Genomic DNA, 24,455 nt, shown 5'->3' on the forward strand with positions numbered 1-24,455 from the left:
CTTCCCCAGTAGCTGGGCCAGGACTGAAAAGGCCACACCAAATTAAGATTCCTTTCCAATTATCGATCTAATTTAACAGCATGTCTCATGACCCTAATACTCCAGTGCCCAAATTGCCACATTTTCCTACTATTATTTAAAATTCCATGAGACTTGTTTCACACAGATCACAACACTTAACGAGTAAATAAGATGCTATTCCAACTAGTCCAAGGTATATGGCATATTTAAGTGGTATAAGGGTTCAACCAGATTCAGTTTTAGTCCTGTCAAAAGTAGGTTCTTTTCCCCCCATCAAGTTTGCATTTTCACTTTGAAAATCCTATTGTTTATATGCTATGAAAAGCTCCCTAAAAATTGTAAAATACATTCACTTTGATTAAAATGTCCCTTTCAGAGAAATCATAGGAAAGATGTATTTGTTAAATAAAAATGAAATAAAAAGCAGTACAAATGAAAGCAACATTTAATAAAATTTCAGGATAAGACAAACTACAAAAATATAAAATGACTGCAGATATGGCAAAAGAATATGAAAAAATGTTCTATTGCAGATTTAAAAAGTTCTCTTTCATTGTTAAATGCTGAGGAAGTCTTAAATCACAATTCATAAAAATACATAAGATGTTCATTGGTGGAATCAGCACATGGCTTTACAGCTGCTGGGCAGAAAATATACATCCCAATTCTGACTTACTTTAAATACAAATGTACAAAATGTAAACCGAGACAGTTATAGAGAAATTTACAAAACCTCCTTTTTTTTTAATAAAGACAAAATACAGTTCTGGTATAATGCTATATTTAAATACGTGCAAGTGACCATTTTCATTGATTTGCTATTGCAATATTCTAAGGAGACACCATCTTGTTTCAAATGTCATGATCCCAACCTGCAAGACAGACCTGAGAGGAAGTGAGGCAGCTAGACCAACAAAAATGGAGCGGCTCTGTCGTGTGGAATGAATACCCTACCAGGAACTGGTGCTTTCCCGCTAAATAGTTCCAGAAAATGGGAAAAGCTGAAGAATACAAAGAATCACCACACGAACGATGAGCTGAGGACTAGCTATTTCCTCCAGAGTTTGAATTAGCTTGATGGCAATTCATGTGATGATTGGAATGGGCCTTCACATTTGTAGTGCTGTTTGAATGACTATGATGATTCTGAAAAAGAAATTACAGTGTATGACCTTGTTTGAATGCAACAGGAAGACAGATGAAATTCTGTTTGAATGAACCAACTGAATAATTTAACTAAGTTGCTGCACTGGAGAAATATGGCAATGTTTAGAAACCTTAAGTGGAAAACTTAACCTTTTGCATTACAAAGTAAATTTATGGCAAGGATCTTCTTCCATTTTCACTACTATTTCTTTAGTTTTCCTTTTCACATGTACACTTGTTACCTTTGTGAATCACTTGTGAAGCTGAGGCAAGAAGTGACATTTTGTTCTAATGTTAAAAGCATTTCATGGTTCAGCTAAGGACAAATATACTTACCTCCAAGAAGGAATTTCTGGTTCAAGTTATTTTCTCACTCAGCCACCTAAGCATTTACTTCGACTCTATTTTGATACAATATAATAACAAGTGTAACATATTTAAAACATATTTTATCTGTTATATTTTTGATGTAATGGTATTGCCAAATAATAAATTTGTAATTCAAAATGCTCAGATGTGTACCTTTATAGGTCACTACTGAGTATGTCTACAATCACTGTTTTAAAAGATCTCTCTCTTTATTGAGCAAAAAAATTGGGAGTCCCTTGTAGAGAGCTTTAGGGATATGCAGTAAAAGCTGACCTAGCCAGCAATGCCAACATCCTGTGTATAATGGTACAATAAAAAGACAATGAATCTCCAGAGTATGGATAGTTTTTAACTTTCTCTGCCTTTCCTGTGGTAGAAATGCCAGCCCTTTGTCCAATTCCCCTCTATGTGCATTGTCAAAACTAGATGGTCTGCACAGGAACATCACAGACAACAATCCATGTTTAAATCAACACCATATCCCAATATGTTATGAAGGGAAATATAGGCCATTTATACACTAAATTGTCTGATTGTTATAGAATTTGTTCCTCAATACTGGGGGTGAAACTGGGATCCCTTCAACATGCTGCCTTTACAACATGTAACTAAACATAAGCAGCAGCAAAGATGTGTAATGCAAATTCACCTTCCTAAAAAGGAGAGTGTTACATGTCAGAAGTATGACAGAATAATCATGAAGTCAAAAAGAAATCATTTTCCACACACTGGCTTGGACTGACTATTTAAGGGTCTTCTCCCATTATTCCTGAGATTTAATCAGCGGTAGAAGAGAGACACGCCAAGCATCTAGCCTGGATTCTTTCACGGCTTGGAAAGATACCTCATTACAGGACCACAATTCCACTCTCCAAAATACCCTGTGCACAACCTGCATTTTCCCTCCCACCCATTTCAATCATGAGGCATGGTTCCAGTGAGACTTCTCCCACTTAACTTCATATCTGGCTCCATCAAGGAATGCCATTGAGGGCTGGATGCAGTTGTAGAAGGGGCCAGTGTGGAGTCAGGACAGCTCCTGGCTATTTGACTGGCCAGAAGCTTTTGGAAATGGGGAGTGGTGGGCACAGAGATTTCCTCCCTAGATGGGGGCAAGATGCCTGGTTGAAGCTAATTAATAGCCAAATGGCTGTTACAAAGCTGTGGAGTGAGCTGGTCAAGTGGGTGTCAGGTTCGCCCAGCACAGGAGTGGGGAACCTGCGGCCTTAAGGCTGCATGCGGCCTTCTAGGCCATTGGGTGTGGCCTTTTGAATGAATCCAAATTTTGCAGAACAAATCTTTTATTTTTTATTAATATGTTTTTTTTCATCCTTTATTATTTTTATTTTAATCTTAAAATGAATGTATTTAAAATACCAGACAGTAAAAGAAAATTCAACGAAATAATCCTCACAGACTGACTGCCACAATTAAAAAAAATGTGAATTTTGAAGAATATATAATTGAAGTTTCTTGGATGCGGCCTTATTAGATTACAACTAACATAATGTGGCCTTCCAACATGAAAAGGTTCCCCACCTCTGGCCCAGCAGTTCTTACATAGGGCAGGGGTGGAATCTCACACAGTGTAAAATCCAGGCCATTATAATCATAATGACTTTGAAATGATATGACATTACAGGTGGGCATTGCACTGATATAATGAGTGGAGTCTTTTAATTTCCAAAGTCCAAGTTGCAATCTTATTCGGGATTTATTCTCACCACATCATATCAAACTTGCCACATTAACTTATGGTGTTTCTCATGCCCAATTCTGGGCCCATCTTAACACGCACCATAACCAAAACAACTCACCCACTCAGTGAAATCTGCTGAAAGACTGGCTTCCCTTGCAGCAGCACCATATTGAAAAGGCCACGGTGCTGTTGGACAAGTGCTGGCATTCTGAAGTTATCCTGTTCGGTGACAGACAGTCATCCTAGATGTTAGAGAAGGGAAGGGATTCACCAACAGGGACCTGAATATCCTGGTGGAATGGGGTGGTGTAGAGTAGTGGCCTCCTCTTCCTGAGGACCGTCAGAATAAGTCTTGATACCAGCCCCTGGCAACCTTGCCCGAGGTCACCACCCATGTCAGTGCCTCATCCACGGTCCAGAAGAACAGCCGGCAAAGCCACAAGAAGGTCAATGACCTCGTTGCGCTGCATCAGGGAATGTGCTACATGTTCTGTTTCTTCACACTCATTCCATCTCTGCAGCTGCGCCCACCTCCCACTGCATTCCCACAATATCCTCCCTTGCTCCAACTTGCCAAAACAGTAGCCATGCATACCCTCTGTGCTGCCTTGTCACCTTTTTGATCAGCTGGACTAGGACTAAAAGCTGTTGCACCCACCTTCATCTTAGTCAATCCTTCCCTTTCTCTCATTCTCAGCTTGCAGTCCCTAGTCATGAATTCTGTTACCCAAGGACTGCTGACAACCACATTTGGTTTCCTGGCTTTGTCTGCACAAAACACCAAGGTTAGACAGTGATGAAAAATATGGTGCTGGAAAAACACAGCAGGCCAGGCAACATCCGAGGAGCAGGAGAAGCGACGTTTCAGGCATAAGCCCTTCTTCAGAAATGATTCCTGAAGAAGGCCTTATGCCCGAAACGTCGATTCTCCTGCTCCTCGGATGCTGCCTGGCCTGCTGCATTTTTCCAGCACCACATTTTTCAACTCTGGTCTCCAGCATCTGCAGTCTTCACTTTCTCCAAGGTTAGACAGTTGCATTGTGATCCTGGTAGCTCTGGATGAGGGGGTAATACACAAAACAAAAAAAAATTGCAAGAGAGGTTTGCTATGCCCACACAGGTAGGGGCAAATTTAGTGTTGTGCAAAAAGAGCAAACAAGCAGCCCTGAGAGGTTGCCTGGTCCAGTCTGTGACCTGGGTGTCTGGCCTGGAACACAGTGTCTTTGCAGGAGTATTCCAATTATACTGGCTACTGTATTTCAGTGTGTAGCATTACACTGTAGTAGTGTATGCACTGTAACTGGATTGAAGACGTGCCATGATGGCACAGCAACTGGCACATGTTGAACATGGGGCGTGTGTGGCCTCTGTCTTGGAGAATGACCTGAAATGTTGGTAATGGAGGTTCAAGATGCCAGTTCAAAAGAGCAAGGGGCGAGGCATAGTCGCCAGGTATCCGCTTGGACTTCCGTGTTGGTAATTTTCATGGTCGTTGACAAAAAGCTGCATACTAATGCGGTGAGATATGCAGTTAGTAAGGGTGAGGATGAGCAATAATCCCCGCTAACAGGCACCTCATTGTTACCTTGTGAGAATCTGTCTCAACACCTGGAACTTGGCTGGAAAATGCAGTGAGTGGCTGTATATTGAGAAAGATCTCACTCAACTTCTCCCGTGATTCTCAGGCTTCTTGTTGGAGCACATGCCAATCAGGACCTCATGAGATTCCACTCATCGTCTGGCACAAGTTTCCTGGCTACTGCATCAATTCTTTTTCTATATCTGACAGCTGACCTTCACTTCCCATGTCAAGTTCCCCTTTAGCAAGTATCTTTCTGGCCAAAATAATTTGTGTTTAACTCAGTGTCTATTGTCTTTGTACTCTGTGAAACAACTTGATATGTTTATCTGCACACGGATGCTTTATAAATATTATTGCAACTTCTGCAAGCTCCAATATACATTGCGAAGCACCATGGGTCTAACCATACTCTAAATATATAAAATGACATTACTTATTTACGTGATAAGTAAAAATTGACTAGGTAATTCATATTAAGAATGTGAAAGTGTATGAGATTGTAAACTCAAAAACCAATTGAATGAACTGAAAACAAGTTCTTGCGGAAGTTATCGTCAATTATTGAATGGTGTACTGTTTCACCAGAACAAACGTTCAGGCTCTGTTGTCAACAAGAAGCAAAGAGTCAACTGTTGAAATTGCAACATCATTTTGAAGCTGGAATCTAATTCTACAAAGAACTGCACATTCCATCTTGATCTGTATACATTTGCGTACAGAGTGGTGTTTATTAAAGGAAATACATCATTGTACTTGTTTTAGACTAAATTTCTTTGTATCATGAAAATTTATAGAACAAACATTAAAAAGAGTCAGGATTTGCTTACAGGAATATTCGTAGTGTGCACTTTGAGTATGGTAAAAATATAATTGCAAATGTGCACACTGAGCTAGTCCAAATTCAGGAAACTTTATTTGCTTACAAAGGGAAGCTGCCAAAAATAGAAAATCAAAAATGAAACAACGTCGCTCTGGTTAATGTCATGTAAAATTTTTGTCATACTATAGAAACACGAGCCATTCAGCCTCTCAAATTCATTCCATCCATTTCAATGAAGTCAATAAAGGATAGATTTGTATCCACTGGCGTTCAGAAGAGGAGGTGGCAACTTGATTGAAAAATAAGAGTCTTCTTGTGGCAGAGTCTGGTACTGGGGGTAATCGTTAAAAAATAAGGGGATACCTAATCAGGATAGAAATACAAATTGTTCTATTATAATGTGACAGTTGTGTTGCTCTGCAACCTCGTGCTGTGGAAAATCGCACTGTAGGTTGCTAACAGCAAATCGCTATACCTGTTCAGTGGAAAGTCCGCACGATGCAAACAACATCCACAATTTGTCAATCGTGTTATGGCCAATTTGCATTAATGAAACACGCGTTATAGCAGAACAACCTGAGGAGCAAATTTCTTCTCAGAGAGGGTTGTTAGTCTTTGGAACTCTGTTCTCGAAAGGTGGTGCGGGAAGCAGAGTCTTTGAATATTTTTAAGGTGGCAATCAATTCTTTATTAGCAAGGGGATGAAAGGTTATAGGGGATAGGCAAGAACATGGAATAACCAGATCAGCCTTAATCTTACTGAATAGCAGAGCCGGTTTGAGTGTTCTATTTTTGCTCCTAATATGGATGGCTATATATTTATTTATACCCCAGTCCCACCTGTTTGTCTTTCCTCCAAATCCCTGATTTTCTTACCTAACCTTACTAATGCTTGATCCCTTACTGTCTGTGATATAAATTAATGAGTTACACTATAAATATGGGAGACATGATTGGGAATTTTTCAGGATGACCCAAAAAGTGGCCAGATGGTTGACACTGAGGAATACGTCTAAAGGATGATATCAGTAGTTTGGTTGAATGGTAAATGAATTCTGAAGTGCGATTCGTTCATCACCACTCCTTTAGTACCACTAGGTCAAAATCCTGCAACTCCCTCCCCTAATGGCAATGTGGCTGCATCTACACCAAGTAGACAGCAGTAATCCAAGATGGCAGCTCACCACCACCTTTGCTACTGAAGCCCATATTCCAAGAGTGAATTTACAAAAAGGTTATGCATCTGGAGAAGGCAAGCAAAGCAAGGATTGCACAATAAACTTGAGACACTGACAGGAATAAAGTGAGTGAAATACCTTGAAGTTCATATCCATACATATCTGAAGGTGGCAGGAAAGCTAAATAAGATGGCAAAAAAGGCACGTGGAATAAATAATGAATAAAACTGGATGTACTGCTGAACTGTATAATGATTGGTTCGACTCCAACTGGAGATTTGTTTGCACTCTGCACATATTACAGGAGGGACATTTTACTGCTCTCAAGAAAGTAGAGGGGAGATTTACAAGAATATGACAGGATTTGAAAATTGTAGCTATGAGGCAAGACTGGATTAGCTAGGGTTGTTTTCATTAGAATCGAGGAAGCTGAGGGGTGGTTTCATTGAGATCTCTATGATAGTGACAGACTTGAATACTGTGAACATGGAAGATCTGTTTCTTCTAATGGAGGGGCCAATTACCAAGGTGCAGAAATATAAGATGATTGGCAGAAGGATCGGAGTGTTCATGAGAAACAACATTTTTTATCCAAAGGATGGTGGCTTTCTGCAATTTGTTGCCGAGTTAGGCATTGAGATGGAAACCCTCAGCTCATTTAAAAGCAACTTGGTGTCCACCTGAAATGCTGTAACCTGTAGGGCCATGGACCCAATACTGGAAAGTGGAATTAGAATAGGTGGCTAGTTTATTCAGCCAGTGCATAAATGATTATAACTATGTTTCTAAAAAAACTGCTGATTTTAGTTTTAAACATTTCAATCCACAATGTGATGGGGAAAGGAGGTGGGGAGGACAGGAATGAACTCAAATCTTCATTAAGCCTTGTGCGAAACATTAACAGTTTACAGTCATATCTTTTTCCTGTCATTTCATCCTGTGATAAAAGTGTGCATCTACATACTCAATCTTTCCATATCAGAAGATCATTACTGATGTCAAGAGTGTGGTGCTGGAAAAGCACAGCAGGTCAGGGAGCATCCGATAAGCAGGAGAATCGAGGAATTCCTGATGAAGGGCTTTTGCCCAAAACATCAATTCTCCTGCATTCCTGATGAAAGGCTTTTGCCTGAAACGTCGATTCTCCTGCTCCTCAGATGCTGCCTGACCTGCTGTGCTTTTCCAGCACCAGATTCACGACTCTAATCTCCAGCATCTATTGTCCTCACTTTCACCTACATCATTACTGATGAACAACTGAGCAGAATCTGCTGATATGCATCTGCAGGAGCTCACTCATGTAGTTAGGGATTTGTAAAGAAACTTTGCTTTATAAAGCATAGTATGTGCACAGATTTGATGTGCTGCATGGGCTCCATCTAAATTGCATAATTCACTGAGAATAGGTAAATCATGAAGACTAGTTCAAATTGAATGTTTGACATGAGTGGAAGGTAGCACTAATACCAACCAGTGCAACTCAAATTTAGGATTGAAGTGGCTCTTCACATAATCAATGATTACTATCCAGATAAAACTCCAAAATAGCGGAGGCAAACACTTTTTTAATTCCCTTGAATTATTTTAATTCCCAAGTGATGGCTGGGCAGTTATTCCTGAATGCATGAGTTCAAATACGTTGAATGGTTCCTATCTTGTAATACTCTAGAATAACCATAGTTGCACAAGCACAGATTACCACAGATGTGTAGTTCCATCAAACAGCAATTGTAAACTCTGATACCTAGAGGTGGTCCTTGATGGTCATCACGTATTGCTGAGAGCTGAAATATAAGTAACCCCTTGTTATTTGCACACTTACATTAAAAGTTACTGAAGTTTTGGATTGGTATGTTACGAACAGAAACTCTCCATTTGTAACTTTTAACTTATTATTGGTATTGCTTAAACAAACAGTATTTTTTCAGAAGTTTTAAACTGTAAAAGATGCACGCCAACCAAAAAATGCATTTTTTCTCCTGTGAGAAGCAGGCAGCATCAATGTCCTGTCTGTCTGCTTTTATTAGAGAACAATGTAGGTTTATTGATTGAGAGAGTAGGAGCACAAGATTGCACTAACAAACATTGTGATAAAATATGATCTCAAGTTCGGTTTTACTCAGAAATCGGGTTCTGTCACTTAATGTAATGCAAAATAGGCACTGGTTTGTTGATAAAGTTTAGTAAATCAGATATATCAGCCAGATCATAGTTAATGATCTTAATGACTATTAATTCTTGGTTACGATAAATCACCAAGAACATCATTTAAATAAAAACAGGAAATGCTGGAGAAACTCAACAGGCCTGGCAGCATCTCTGGACAGAGAAACAGAGTGAACATATGACTTTTTTTAGAACTGAAGAGGGAGCTACAGCAGTAATGTGTACTACAACAGAAGCAAAGTACAACCCTCTGGTAAATGTAAGATGGACATTTCTATGCAGTGGAAAAATTACCATCCTGAGAGTGTTAGATCTCACCTGCCTCCGGAATAGCCTTTGAAGCAGACTCTTTTTGGGTGGTTCAGGGGTGTAGCTCCTGTCAAGGTCTTGAGATAAGCTTCCATTTGGACCAAACACATTTAATTCTTTAAAACATTCTGTTTCAATCATCTGCAGTGACCACAATAGAGACATATTACTGAGTGTACTACAAAAGCTAAGAACTAACCTTACTGCTTCCCCTGCTTGCTACAGATTGGTCAGGAAATTGGCTGACACTTACACTACTACAGATAGACAACCCTTTATCCAAAATCCTGAAATCCGAAAGGCTCCAAAATCCGAAGGTTTCTTTGTGAAGTTTGTTTCTCATTAACAAGATTGTTTGGTGTGCAAACAGTTAACCCAAGTCAACACCCATTTGACGAGTGTCACTCAGATGTAATGTGTGGGGGCATGGCCCAGCACTAGCAGGCCTCAATTCAGTTTCGGGGCCTGTTTTACTCACATTGCGTCTGATGTTTGGTAAGATTTTGAAAAAGAATTCACCATCAAACTGTCACTTTTTCTGAAATTTGAAAAACCAGCTGGTCCCAAGCATTTTGGATAAAGGATTATGCACCTGTACATACTACATGGTGTGGAAAAGACTGCTAACCCACAATGGAACCTACTGCCTTCATAAGATCACAGCCAAAACAGAAGCTCACTCATGTGCATCAATGTCTCGGCAGAAATGGAGTTCTGCCTGATGATGGGAGGAGGCCGCCTATGGAAATGGGAATTCTGTTCAGATCCTTTTTGGAATTGAGGATGCAGTTATGCAGAACTCTGTGTTTCAATGTCTCATTTCTAACTCCAAATATGCTAATGATTGACCAACTCGAGCCTGTGTAAATGAGTAAAAATGAGTTTGAAGGATTCCAGCAAAAGTCATTCTGTGATGGTGTTTAGGAACAATAAGAAAATGGCCTGACAACAGTCCATGTAATATAGGGAGGTACATGAAGTATTTGAATTAATGTATAATTCAAAGTTTGGGAGAAGATTTGTAGAATGTATAATTTCATGCCAATTGTAGGTGCTCTGGATACATGCCACGAGGAAATGATTTGAAACCATTTAATCTCATTCCAAACACAGGCCACATAGTCACTAGTTTACATTAAATTCAAATCTTGACTGTAGAGTAGGAAGTTGACTGTTCTGCCCTCCAACGAGCACTTCTAAACCAAATTATTACCAATACCTTATTGAAGCATATTTAAGCATGTTTACTATGTGCTTTTGTGAGAACAGACTAAGCCTTGTGTGTTGGGGAGGAAATAATGTCACAGAGTGTAGAAAGCTGAACAGTATCATTTTCTAGAGAAACTAATTTAACCAAGAAAAACAGATCTCATGCTCATGGTAACCCGAGCCTGGCTCGGTTGGTAATGATATGGGGGTGATGTGGTAAGGAAGTCAGGAGTCAGCAGGTTTATTTGAGCAATTTTATCAAGAATTTGCAAGTAGTTATATTTCTGAAAAATACTGCTAGGGAGCAATATTAAGATAGTTCATGGAGACAGCAACTATAAATGTATAAATGCGCTGGAGGTGAAGATCTATGAATACTGGGTTCATTTCTAGCACATCAGTAAATGGCATAAGAAATTTGTGGAAATGTTGGAATATAATCCATGGTTTGCATCCTTGGACTGCACCAGTAATGTTAGACATCTAAATGTAGGTCTGAATATAATAAATCTAAGAGAGTGAGCTTATGCACAGCATCACTTGTTCTTAATTAAATGTTACTGTCTTGATGAGATTCAATTTCAACCACTGAATTCCGTCACTTCACACTCATTTATAAACGCTTTCTTGAGATGTAGCATTGAGGCAGTAGACTTTATATAGCTTTATTACTAGCCTCAATAGAATATTACATGTTTGATAGATATTTTCACACACTTGTCCCCATGGATGACCTAAATGACAAAATAAATTCTATTGGTCAGGTTAACAAGCAAGAGAACATAAGGGAAGTTCAAACGGGGAATGGTGTTCCGCTCACCTCATTCTGCCAGGGAATAGAAACACAGCCTGTCGAAAACTTTGAATAGAAATCATCATCTGTCTGGTCCAGGTTTACTCCTTTCACAGTGGAGAACTGTTCAATGTCCAGCACGTCTTTGCAATAGACTGCTCGTGGCTGTTAGAGGAGCAAGGAGCTGGGATAAGAATGACTGCATGCTACTCAATACTAAATTAATTTCAAACCATGGTATATTCACAAGCAGGGATAACGAAATGGAATTTTTCTTTGCTGTACTCCCTTCCACCCACCACATCACAACCTCTTTTCTTTCCAAATAATGAACACTCATCAAGCTATCACTCTCAATCCTGAGTATGAAGAATTAATTTCCAAGGAACGTAAGACACAGACTGGGGGTAAAGCTCAGGAGCCCAGCCATGTGCTTATAGTCGAGAATGCCAGACTGTTTCAATCAAGCAATTTCACGTCAATGAATTCCATTATGTCGCTTTTAAAGTGAGAGTTACTTCTTCAATTAAAGTCAGTTCTGAAAATGCTTGTCTACTGGAAACTTGGTTCAAATAGTTTAAAAACTAATGGATGTCTGAATTGATGCATTTTCTTCTTCCACAGGGTTTAGGTCTGGCTTTTAGGGATGGAGGCAGGATTTAAGAACAATGTTTCATTGTACTGTGCAACCAAGCCAACAAATTATGAATGATGTATGAATATAAATATTTAATCACTTCCTTTTCAAAATGGCCATAACACAATTCCCTGAAGCAGCTGCAAATGGTTTCTAATAGATTTTTTTGTATAAAAAATCTTACATATAACAAATTACATTAGCAATTGAAGCATTACATCAGTGGAAATTACAACAATGTCCCTGGTTGGAATAATTTGAGGTTTTACGAGATTGCGTTTGCATTACTGATAATGGCACTGCACTGAACTCATGTACAAGCGGAAAATTGGAGAGGCTGTCTTCCAAAAAAAATCCATGAGGAGGGTTAAAACAAACAAATACAACATTATGTTGTGAAAGGATTTCTGCATATTGTATCTGTTAAAATAGATTATAGACAGCAACATTCTCCATGGTTGTCATCGTAGTCTGTACACTTCTTGTATTTAGCATAATGATAATAAAGACAAATCATTAATACGTTAAAATGAATATTTTTCCCCTTTCCTAATCCTTCATTTCAGATCTGCAATACATTACAGGAAAACAATGGTGATTCAATTTATTTTTAGTCAAGAACATATCCCCTCATAAATCATTCTGATTACCGCAGTAAATAATGGTTTCAATGTAATTGCAACGACTGCTGGTAATATTGTCTCATTACTCACATCAGGAACAAACGGAGGCTCCATTATGCCCGCTTCCAATCGTTTGAAATTGATATTCCGGAAGAATGGGTTTTTCTTCACATCGGAAGCACCTCCTCCTGCACAACCCAATCTTTGCTTGGGGTCTTTGGTTAGCAACTATTGAGAAAACATTCAGGGGTTTTACATTGTAACAGCTTTGGTAGATCTTCAGCTACCAATTTTTCAAACAGAAGAGAAAGATTGACATATGTGAAGATGGGCATCCACCACTCTCAGTCTCTCATACACAAAAGCATCAGGGCTCATTTTTAGACTTGGCATTAATCTATGTGAAACTGCACACTTTTGTCTACATAAGACAAAGTGCAGTTGGCATAGGTAACAATTTACTTAAGGTCCTGTACATTTTATACTTTTACTTCCATCAGTTTCTTCAAAGTCTTTAGCTTATTTTGGCTAAGCTCAGTTATTAGACTAGCTGGATGTATGGTACGGATTATCAGTCCCAAAGTATGCACATATTCTGTGGGAATTCCAGGATACTCCTCATAGCATGGACAACTACATGTGCAGCAAGGATTGTCCACTCAAACACCTGGACCTCTGGGTTTTGGAGCTCGAATGGCAGGTGGTATCATTCAGCTGCACCCATGAGGCTCAGAGCTACATGGATAGATGTTTCTGCATGGGGACATTCCATAGTTTACCAGTATGTAGGCAGGGAGGGAATGCACTACTGCCAGACAGTCAGGGAAGGCCAGGCAGGTAGTGTAAGAGTGCCCTGAATGCGTCTCACTCTCCACTAGCTACCTGAAGGAACAATGCTCCAAAAGCTTGTACTTCCAAAAAAACCTTTTAGACTATAACCTGGTGTTGTGTGATTTTTAACTCTCTCCAATTGGTATCAGTTCTGAATACTAGTGAGAACAACATTTCCCATGAGTGCAGCTAGAGCTACGTCCAGGACACCAAGGCTGGCTCAGCCTCATTTGGGGGCAGGAGGGAGATGAGGAAAACAATAGAGATAGGATATTATATAAATGGGGAATAGCAATGCTTTCTGAGGCTGCAAACCTGAATCCAGAATGGTATATTGCCTAATAAAAAATAATTGAAATGAGTGCGGTTGCTGGAAATCTGAAACAAAAACAGAAATTGCTGGAAAAGCTCAGCAGGTCTGGTTGCATCAATTGAGAGAAATAAGAGTTCACGTTTCGGGTCCAGTGACCCTTTCTCAGAGCTCCACAGATGCTGCCAGACTTGCTGAGTGTTTCTAGCCAATTTTGTTTTTGCTAATAGTATATTGCCTCCTTGGTCCCCGGGGTCAAGGATATCACTTAGCAGTTACAGAGCACATTTAGGTGAGAGTGAACAGCCAGGAGTCATGGTTCACATCAGCACGAAAGATATGGGAAGTAACAGGGATGAGGGCCTTCAGGTAGACGTTGGAAGCCTAGGAAGGAAACTACTCAGAACCCCAATTCCACGGTTGAGAGACTGCACTTACTAGAACAGATTGGAGATGCTGGATTGTTCGCCTTAGATTTAGAGGGGATATGGTAAAGGGGATCAGACAGACTGGGTAGGGAGATCCTGTTCTCTTTAGAGGAAGTGAGAACCAGAAGGCACCAATTTATACTATTCCCAGTGTCACTTGCTGGTGAATACAGAAAGAGGAGGACAGGAACAAAAAAATAATTACAATCATGAAGGGTATAGACTGGGTGGATAGAGATCAGCTTTTCCCCAGGGTGAGGGATTCAATAATGAGAGGTCACGCTTTCAAGGTGAAAGGAGAAAAGTTTAAGGGGGACACACGCGGAAAGTACTTTACTCAGACGTGGTAGGTGCCTGGAATGCATTGCCAGCAGAGGTGGTAGAGGCAGGCACAGTAGATTCATGTAAGTTGCATCTGGACAGATGTATGAGTAGGTGGGGAGCAGATGGATACAGATCCTTAGGAATTGGGTGATAGGTTTAGACAGTGGATGTGGATCGGCACAGGCTTGGAGGGTCAACGGGCCTATTCTTGGGCTGTAATTTTTCTTTGTTCTATTGCACGGTGGGGAGTTCATTAGCTTTCTGCGATCTTGAAACTGGTTCTGAAGGGCATGGGGACTGTACAAATTTGTTGTACCTGAATAAAGCCAGTAGCAATTACCCTAGTGAGTTAAATTGCTAGCGTCCTTAGGGAGAGTTTACTGACCTCTCCTTAGGTGTGCAGGGCACAACTGAAAAAATTGTGGATGACGGAAAACTTGGGTGTTTATGAACTGCAGCAGGATAGTGATAAGACTTCAGGAAGATACAAAAGTCTTGCTCAAATACATCAAACAATTGCTGAATTAATTTAATACAGAGAAATGTGAAGTGATTCATTTTGGTAGGAAAACTGAGGAAAGACAACATAAGTTAAAGGTTACAATTCTAAAGGATGTGAAGTAGTAGAGACATCTAGGAGTACATATACATAAGTCAATGAGAATGGCAGGGCAAGTTGAGAAAGTGCTTTATAAAGCATTTGGGGTTCTGAACTTTATAAATGAAGGCCAAGTGTACAAAAGCAAAAAGATTAGGTGAATATTTTTGGTACAGTGATTCAGCCTAAGCTGATGCTTTATATACCATCTCAGCATCATGCTTGAGACAGTGCAGAAAGTATTTATAAGAACAGTTCCATTGGTGAGAGACTGCACTTACTAGGACAGATTGGAGATGCTGGGATTGTTCACATGAGATTTAGAGGGGATATGGTAAAGTGTTCATAACCAAGAGAATTAAACAGACTGAGTAGGGAGGTCCTGTTCTCTTTAGAAGAAGTGAGAACCAGAAGGCACCAATTTAAGATAAATGACAAAGGTTCAAAAGCTACAGGTAAGGATGGCAGTTTCCTTCTCTAAAGGACAGGTAGGTTTTACCAACAATCGACAATGGTCATCATTAGATTCTTAATTCCGTCTTTTTTACTGAATTCAAATTCTACCATGTGCTGTGGCGGGTTTCAAATCTGGGTCCTCAGAACATTACCTGGGTCTCTGCAATAACAACCCAGTGGTAATAGGGCATCACCTTCCAGTTATGATGTGCTGGAGGCAGTTTCAATCCTGGTTTTTAAGAGGAATTGGATAATTACCTGGAGAGAAAAATGTGCAAGGCTCCAGGAAAAATTGAGGGAGTGGGACTAACTGTGTTCCTCTTGCAGCAAGTCAACATGGGCAGGACAGGTCAAATGGCCCTTTTTTCATGCTGTAGCCATTTTATAATTAATGCTTTTATATGCAAATTATTTTTTCTTCTACTTACTAATACTAATAAATGGCTATTCCTCTTGTTTTTGCATTAACTGTTGTCTTTGTCAGATATGGCAGCTACATTAAGTGATAAAAGGGCACAAGGTAGAAAAAATAAAACATGTTTTGAGTTCGAGTTAATCCTAGTGTCTGAACTGAAATATTTCTCTTATTCAATTTAAACCACATTCCCTGTAGGCACTGGGAATAAATATATGATGCAGCCATGCATGCATTTCCACTTAAAACAACGTTACTTAGGTAAAATGTATGGTCCAGGTGACATGCAAATACATAAAACTTCCTCTCCTTATTTAAATACTATTCTTCATCTTGAAAAGCAGTTTTCTTGGATCATTCCTAGAAGTACACAGTAAAAAGAAATATTCACGGTTCAGTTCCTGCTTCAAAATGAATTTACTGGAGCCTGGCAATATCTTTGAAATATGATAGACAATCAGGAGGCAGATTACATTTAAAAAAGAACCACCCTTCGTGTTATACAGTTATCTTTAATTTTATATTTTTTCCTAGCATCTCAGGCAACACCACACTGCTAACTACACCACTGAGCCATCCCATAAAGCAGCGTACGATCTTAAACAGAAAACAAATAATCCACGGTCTGCAAATAAAATCAAAAAACTAGATCGGCAAACGTCGGCAACGGAAATTAAAAATAGAAAACAGTGGAAATACCAAGCAAGTCCAACAATGAGAAAGATTTTGCCAAAGCATCTACTTATATCATGAACACATCTCCACTCTTTGCTGATCTCAATGATCTCCTGGAGATAAAACGTACATGGAAGGTGGCACAATGAAAAGGTGTAAAACATTCCTTATCTTAAAACTTTATAGCCTTATCTTGGGACAAAAGTGTTGCCTTTTGATGAGCAGTTGAGTCAAATTGGCCTGTATAATATGGCATATGGAAGAAAGCATGGAGATTTCACTGAAGTATAAAAGACTCTGAAGGAGTTTGACAAGGGTGAATGCAGAGAGCTTTATTCTGGATGTGAAGTTAAAAGTACAGTGCACAGCCTCAGGACTAAGGATCTATCATTTAAGATTGAAATAAGGATAAACCTCTTCACTCAGAGGCTAAAAAGACTGAAATTCTCAATTCCAGATGAATACTTCATCACTATATTAAAGGTTGAGATAGAGTTTTGATCTCTAGAACAGAGGGATATGGGGATCAGGCATTAAGGTGAACCTTAGGTAAGGTCAGCCAAGATCTTACTGCACGGCAGACTAGATTGAATGACACACTGCTGCTCCCATTTCTTATTTTCTTATGTTTTCTGCAAAACAGTTCTGAATGGTTCATAGTTTATGTCATATTGTTTGTGCTTAAGACTTATGTCCAATTTTATTAACACAATATTTTTCTTACTCATTTCAATTTTCTCTTCACTATCATTCCAACAAAAAGCTATTTTGTAAGACGCAGTGTCCGTGAAGGTTCTGACTAATGCAGTCTAAACTCTGAAAATTAACAAGCCAAGTCTTCCAATCTGGATTGGAATCCCTTTTGCTGTCCCAGGGCAGACCAGAAGTTGCCCACTTGATTTGATTTAACTTAGAGTCATAGAGATGGACAGCACGGAAACAGACCCCTCGGTCCAACCTGTCCATGCCGACCAGATATCCCAACCCAATCTAGCCCCACCTGCCAGCACCCGGCCCACATCCCTCCAAACCCTACCTATTCATATACTCATCCAAATGCCTCTTAAATGTTGCAATTGTACCAGCCTCCAGCATGTCCTCTGGCAGCTCATTCCATACACGTATCACCCTCTGTGTGAAAAAGTTGCCCCTTAGGTCTCTTTTATATCTTTTCCCTCTCACCCTAAACCTATGCCCTCTAGTTCTGGACTCACCGACCTGAGGGAAAAGACTTTGTCTATTTATCCTGTCCATGCCCCTCAATTTTGGAAACCTCTGTAAGGTCACCCCTCAGCCTCTGACGCTCCAGGGAAAATAGCCCCAGCCTGTGCAACCTCTCTTTATAGCTCAAATCCTCCAACCCTGGCAACATCCTTGTAAATTGTTTCTGAACCCTTTCAAGTTTCTTCATTGATTTAATTTAATTAGTGTTGTCACATGTACTGTAATACAATAAAAAATGTTGTTTTGAACCCTCTTCTGGCAGATTGTACCATACAATGTATGAGGTAGCAGAACACAGTGCAGAATACAGTATTACAGCTGCAGGGAAGGTGCACAGAGACAGAGGTCAACATTAATATTTGAGAGGTCAGTTAAAAACTCTGGTAGCAGCGGGGAAGAAGTTGTTCTTGAATCTGTTTGTATATGTATTCAAACTTTTATATTTTCTTCCTGACAGAAGAGGGTGGAAGAGAGTATAACTGGGGTGGGAGGGTATTTGATTGTGTAGATTGCTTTCCTGAGGTAGCAGAAAAACTCTGGGCGAGGAGCCTTCCGGTAGTCCAGTACTGCAAACAATGGAGGCAGCAGAAAACGTGGATCAGTGCTGAAATTATAGCCTTTTATTTGCAGAAGTAGTTGCTATATGGCATAGCTTAAAGTTCCTAGAGCTACCATGGGAGTCACTGATAGAAGCTAAGTGGCAGGTAAGTGGGGTAGTAGGGTGCCAAGTGGGTGTAGGTGCCAGGTGGGTGGGCTTACTCCTTCCAAACCTTTCTGCGCTTTCACATACTGCCTCTGCAAGTATCCTTTGAAATAATGCACACTATGACAAAGAAATGATCCAAAGAGAAACAAAGGCACAACAAGTTGGCTGGGGGAGGGGAAAGTGAACAAAACAAAAACAGAAAAGTGATATTCAAGAAGAAAGCAAAAAAAATACAAATGAAAATGGGACAAAGAAGGAGGCAGGTGAAGGAGAAGATTGAATGGAAAAGTGATATTTCAGAACCAGGAGTCCCTCTCCAATAGCAATACTCTACTTGAGCAAAACGGCAGCCTGAGCCAATTGGATGAGTGAGGCATAAGAGGAGGGAGGCTGCATTTTTTTTTAAAAAAGGGGATGGTGCAGAGCAAGTGATATTGAGAGAAAAGTCCTATGGTGGAAAGACACAAGACAGTTTAGCGCCCCATGTTATATGATATTTTGGAATGATCTTTCATATTACTAACTAACTGCAATCTCCTAATTACAAAATATAAAAGAGAAATTAGTATACATTAAAAATATGTACATGGGATAGCCAAGTGTCCTTGATCAGATCTTGATTATATTTAAGGCATCCATGTTAAATAGCACTTCCAGAGCTTACCATCTTGCAGATAGATTTTGCCTCTTCAGAGAATTTGTCGGTGTAATTTTCTTCTGTTTCCAACACTCGTCTGTCTACTTCCTCCCTTTTCACCTTCTCCTTTCGTCCTCTAAATGGAGACTGACCAGCAATCATTTCGTAGATTAAGCATCCCAGACCCCAAATATCAGGGCTCAACGTATATCGCTGATTATTTAGCACTTCTGGAGCTATAAATGAGAAATGCCAAAATTAAAAGCTAAACACAGGCCAGTAAAAGTACTTCTTAAATAACAAATTGAGCAAATGGTTGTGATTCTTAAGCATGGCTGCCTATGGCCAGTAATTATGACCAAGAATCTCTTATGTTCAGGCTTGTAAACAGACATCATATTGCCCTTTAGCTTTCTTTTATTTTATTTGGGCAATTGAACAAGTACATGAAGAAATAGCTCACGTAAGGAAACTGGTTCCTCTTGCTGCAGATGCTGTCTGACCTGCTGAGTATTGCCAGCATATTCTGTTTATATGGATGTAGGTTTGCTCGCTGAAAATGAAACTACATCTAGAACCTCAACCCGAGCTATAAATCTTCTCAAAACTTGCTAATTCTATTTATACTTCAGTTTCCAAATCCACAACATTTTGTGTTAATTGTAGTGTTAGTACGTACAGGTGAACTAGCCAGACAGTTACTTGAACACATATAACAAGACACTTACTGAAACAGGAGTACAGCATAAGTATATTTGTTTCATTATAAATAAATCTATTCCAAATAAAGTCTGGCTCTGGTTCCTTCCTTTGCCATATGGCCAGTAAGAATATAATATTTTGTATTTTCTATTCATTAATGTTACCCCATGACATTGAAGAATGCACAGAGCCAACCATGAGTTTTAGTATTTTTATATTGATGCCAAATATTTAGGAATTCTAATCTGCATAATCAGAACAAGAAATAACTTAGTAAAATCAGCCTCCCTTAAAAAATAATATTTCAAACTTATGTTCATGTGTATTTCAAATATTGTGCTGCAAATGCTGGTTAGACATCCATCAGGATTAGGAATAACAATTGAAATAAATTCAAATTCAAAGTTGGATCCTGTGATATCACAACAAGGTAAAGACTCACATTAATTCGCAGTCTGCAGCAGACTGCCAGATAAATAGATTTGCTTTCCTGACTGATTATGATGAGAGTGTCATACATTCCACACTAGACACCACTCTGGCCAATATTCCACTGAAGGAGGGATAGCTTGTTTTTACTTTGTTCAGGCTCCAATGCAAACAAGAACTGTAAGTCTTTAAGCGACACGGTTTGTGATCAAGAGGTTAGGGAACAGGAAATAATTTTGATTAATGTTCTTCAAAGTAAACTGTAAAATGTCAAATTATTTTTATGGAAATGTTTCAGTCAATAAATTATGTTAGGCTGAAGGTGCATATTGCTTGGCTTCCAATATTCCCTTCACTGACACAGCAAATGCGCTGGGTGGACTGCAGCTGCACCTTTCTGCAAGTTGACTAAAAAAACCTTTATTCCAAAAACACAAAAATAACTCTAAGTTGCTTTCACCATTAATTTTAGTAGATAGTAGGTTTGCTAATTCCATTGTAAACTAAGTGCTCTAACACAGGTTCATGTGCAAGATTACACAAAGTGCATAGATGGGCTTCCCCGTGGCACTACAGTAGAGTTTTAATGCATGCTTTAAAAGACATATTACGACAGCATATTGATTCACAGTAGCAGCATTACTCTCATTGTTATAGAGAAAATAAAGCGGTTCAGATGAAAGGAAGATGAAGGTTTTACGAGACTGATTAATGATTTGCTTGTTTAAAAGCTAGTATAGCTATATTGTGAAGTTAAATTCAATAAAAGCGGCAGCTAGGACAGCTGTCAAGGTGTTTGGCTATGGTTAACACTTACAGGTTCATTCACATGCATCAGATGTTTCACTCTCCAATGAACCAGACTGCATCAAGAGAGATGCTTGACTTACACTCAACTTGACCAACACAGGATCAGGCATTTGCACAGTATTAATCATGACATGAGACACATATGAGAATATACTCCCATTGTTTTTTTAAACATAAGAAAATAACATTTTAAACTAAAAATACTACTTCTACAAAGTTTTAACAAAATAGAAGACAGTGGAAGGTTTCACATCAATGTGTTCAAACATGTGGCATATGTCTTTGATGATAGTATTTACAATATATCAAGATGGAGACAGATTTGAATTAGAACTCAGAGGGAAAAATATGGCCAGTGTGAAAATAATTTTTCATCAACCTTTGAAAACACCAGTTTATAATTTCTCATGCAAGATACACAAACAAAACATCCATGTGAACAGTTCATTTGTCATATGGAGAGGATTTTCAAAAAAAAAACAATTCAAGAATAGATGCTGGGGGAAGAATCTAGAGCTAGGACATGATTACAAAATAAGGGTTTTCAATGTAACGCTGAGATGAAGGGAAATTTATTCTCTCACGAGATCATTAATGTCTGGAATTCTCTATCCTATGGAACACCGGAGGTTGAGCCACTGAATTTATTCAAGGCTGAGTTAACTTTTTTATCTATAAGGGGGCTGAAGGTTATGGGGGAAAGCAGTGAGGAGCCTCAGTCAGAATTCCATGATGATGTTGAATGGCAGAACTGACTTCAAGGGCTAAATGGTCAACTCCAGCTCTTATTTCTTATATTCATTGATATAGCTAGTTTTGGACTTAATCTAAGAATAGCTGTTGCTTGACTGAAGATTAAGTCCAAAACTAGCTATATCAATGAATATAAGAAATAAGAGCTGGAGTTGACCATTTAGCCCTTGAAGTCAGTTCTGCCATTCAACATCATCATGGAATTCTGACTGAGGCTCCTCACTGCTTTCCCCCATAACCTTCAGCCCCCTTATAGATAAAAAAGTTAACTCAGCCTTGAATAAATTCAGTGGCTCAACCTCCGGTGTTCCATAGGATAGAGAATTCCAGACATTAATGATCTCGTGAGAGAATAAATTTCCCTTCATCTCAGCGTTACATTGAAAACCCTTATTTTGTAATCATGTCCTAGCTCTAGATTCTTCCCCCAGCATCTTATTGGGTCAACAAGTTCAGAATCATATGCTGCAATTAGGTCACCTCCTATTTTTCTAAATTCCAATAAATAGAGGCCCCAACTGATCAACTATTCCTCATAAGACATCACCAAAGACTTAACCTTATTTCAAATGCCTTCAATACAAATATTTTTTTTTTCAATGAAACCAGGAGCGACGCTCCGAAAGCTAGTGTGCTTCCAATTAAACCTGTTGGACTATAACCTGGTGTTGAGAGATTTTTAACAAAAATCCTATGCAGTACTCTGGTTCGTTTTCAGCAATGGTCTGTAGAGGTGAAGTAAAATGTCTTTTTTTCAACTCCCTTGCATTAAGATAAAACATTCAATTTGCCTTCTTAATTACTTGCTACACCTGCACGGTAAGGTTTTGTAATTCATGTATGATGATATCCAGATTTACAGTATTGTGGACTCCCTCCATTTAGATATAACTTTTTAAAAAAAGTACGCCTTCTGATAAAGTTGGTGAGATAAGTCAGTCAGCACGATTCCATCATGCAAAATTCCACCACAACTGCATCCTAAAGATTCATAAACAGAAAATAAACTGCTAATTTCCAAGTCAAATCTGTAAAATTAATTTTGGTTGAACACTCACCCATATATCCTACTGTTCCCACCCTTCCACGAATGGTTTCTCCTTCTGGAATTTTCACAGCTAAACCCAGATCAGATATTCTAATGTGACCTGTAAGAATGCAACAACAATGAATTAGTTATTTATTTGATGAAAATGTTTTTACTGCAAGCATCATCAATTGAACAGAAGTAAACTAGGAAAACTGCTTATATTACCGTAGTGCAGGCTAATTTACATTTTTGCTAGTATGACATTAATAAACATTTTTTTGAATAATAAGAGTCACTTCCTCTTTATTAGTGCTCTCATCTCTCTAACAAATACAATGGACTACTATCCCCATATGCAATTAGGTTCAACCCTGTAGTCTTATTTAAAAAACAACTTTTGGTACATTATGTCCATTTGATATGAAAGACTGACCTATAAAAACAAAGTTAAATGAAGATACGTAGTTTTAAGAAAGTGGTTTTTTATTATTCCATGGTACGGTTATTTCAAAGTTTCAACTTTCAGACACCAGATACTGGAAAAAACTAACCCTTTAAGATTGAGGTCCAGTCAATCAACTTATATTTAGATTATGCCTATCTGCAAAGTTGATAATGGAAGGAGAGAAGTTTGAGAAAATGAGATGGCTGAAATATTTTGTTAAACATTAGAAATAGATTCAAATAAATACAATCAAAACAGATGGGATGGGTCAAGATAGGGAAGTCAGGGTATTCAATAGCCAATGTAAATTTAAAATCATAATTTTTGATATTTAACATTATTGTGATTGATATTTCTGCCACCTAAATAACTTTGTTAGTGGAACATTAGTATTTGTTTTAGCTACAACATGAAAGCTATATAAAGAACACTGGATATTCTAAGCACCTACCTATACGTCAGAGATAAAGGATCTTGGTTTCAAACACATATACAGTTACAAACAAAACAGAAGCTTTACATATCCCAATATAATCTACTGAAACTAACATATCTGATCTTCCAATGTTTATCTTATCAAAAAGGTAGACATCTATCCACTAATGCCAAGTGGTCTTGCAACAACATTTTCACTAATATGGCTTTCAAATAGATAATTTAATTCCTTCTCACTCGTTACTCCTGTACTTCTGGTTTTGGCTGGAATTCCCCTTCCATATATTTCTTTTTGTGAGTATACTATGCTGGAAGCATCCCCAGAACTACTGGAGTATAATGCCAGGGACTACAGCAAGACTCATGCCAGTGGATTCCTTCACAGTTCTTTCCAATGGCATTTAGCTGATCAAAAATGTTTTATTACATGTCCTAATGTGCAATGTATTTCTTTCCATAATAGCATAAATTCTGTAAAATCAAAACTCCACAGATGTGCAAAATTCTGGAGATAAACTGCAAGTAAAATGGTGTTTAAGAATCAAAAGTAAACAAGATGATGTAATTGTACCTGTGGCGCCATACAACATATTAATAGTTAAAATGTAATAAACTCATGAATAGGCTAAATATTTTATAAGGCTTTACATTTTATATATACTTATATGCCGACATATTTTTATTACAATACAACT

The 24,455-nt window shown here is 38.7% G+C and overlaps 1 protein-coding gene across 5 annotated transcripts in view; it reads right to left on the reverse strand.

Moving 5' to 3' along the window:
• Nucleotides 1-443: 443 nt before the first annotated feature.
• Nucleotides 444-24,455, reverse strand: part of LOC122561187 (G protein-coupled receptor kinase 5-like) — a 231,184-nt gene continuing 207,172 nt past the window's right edge. The window contains exons 11-17 of one of the 5 annotated variants that reach the window (XM_043712717.1): nucleotides 22,909-22,998; nucleotides 19,184-19,392; nucleotides 12,643-12,780; nucleotides 11,320-11,457; nucleotides 9,300-9,431; nucleotides 3,354-3,477; nucleotides 1,077-1,167 (exon numbers count right to left, since the gene is read on the reverse strand). In XM_043712717.1, coding sequence (XP_043568652.1) covers nucleotides 3,358-3,477; nucleotides 9,300-9,431; nucleotides 11,320-11,457; nucleotides 12,643-12,780; nucleotides 19,184-19,392; nucleotides 22,909-22,998 — 827 coding nt within the window. In that variant the 3' untranslated portion in view covers nucleotides 1,077-1,167; nucleotides 3,354-3,357. Of the gene's footprint in view, nucleotides 1,168-3,353; nucleotides 3,478-4,217; nucleotides 6,001-8,559; nucleotides 8,600-9,299; nucleotides 9,432-11,319; nucleotides 11,458-12,642; nucleotides 12,781-19,183; nucleotides 19,393-22,908; nucleotides 22,999-24,455 lie in introns of those variants that run through there. The other 4 variants (XM_043712719.1, XM_043712720.1, XM_043712716.1 and 1 more) reach the window with 4 other exon arrangements.

Source organism: Chiloscyllium plagiosum, chromosome 22 (assembly GCF_004010195.1).
Source record: "Chiloscyllium plagiosum isolate BGI_BamShark_2017 chromosome 22, ASM401019v2, whole genome shotgun sequence".
NCBI lineage: Eukaryota > Metazoa > Chordata > Chondrichthyes > Orectolobiformes > Hemiscylliidae > Chiloscyllium > Chiloscyllium plagiosum.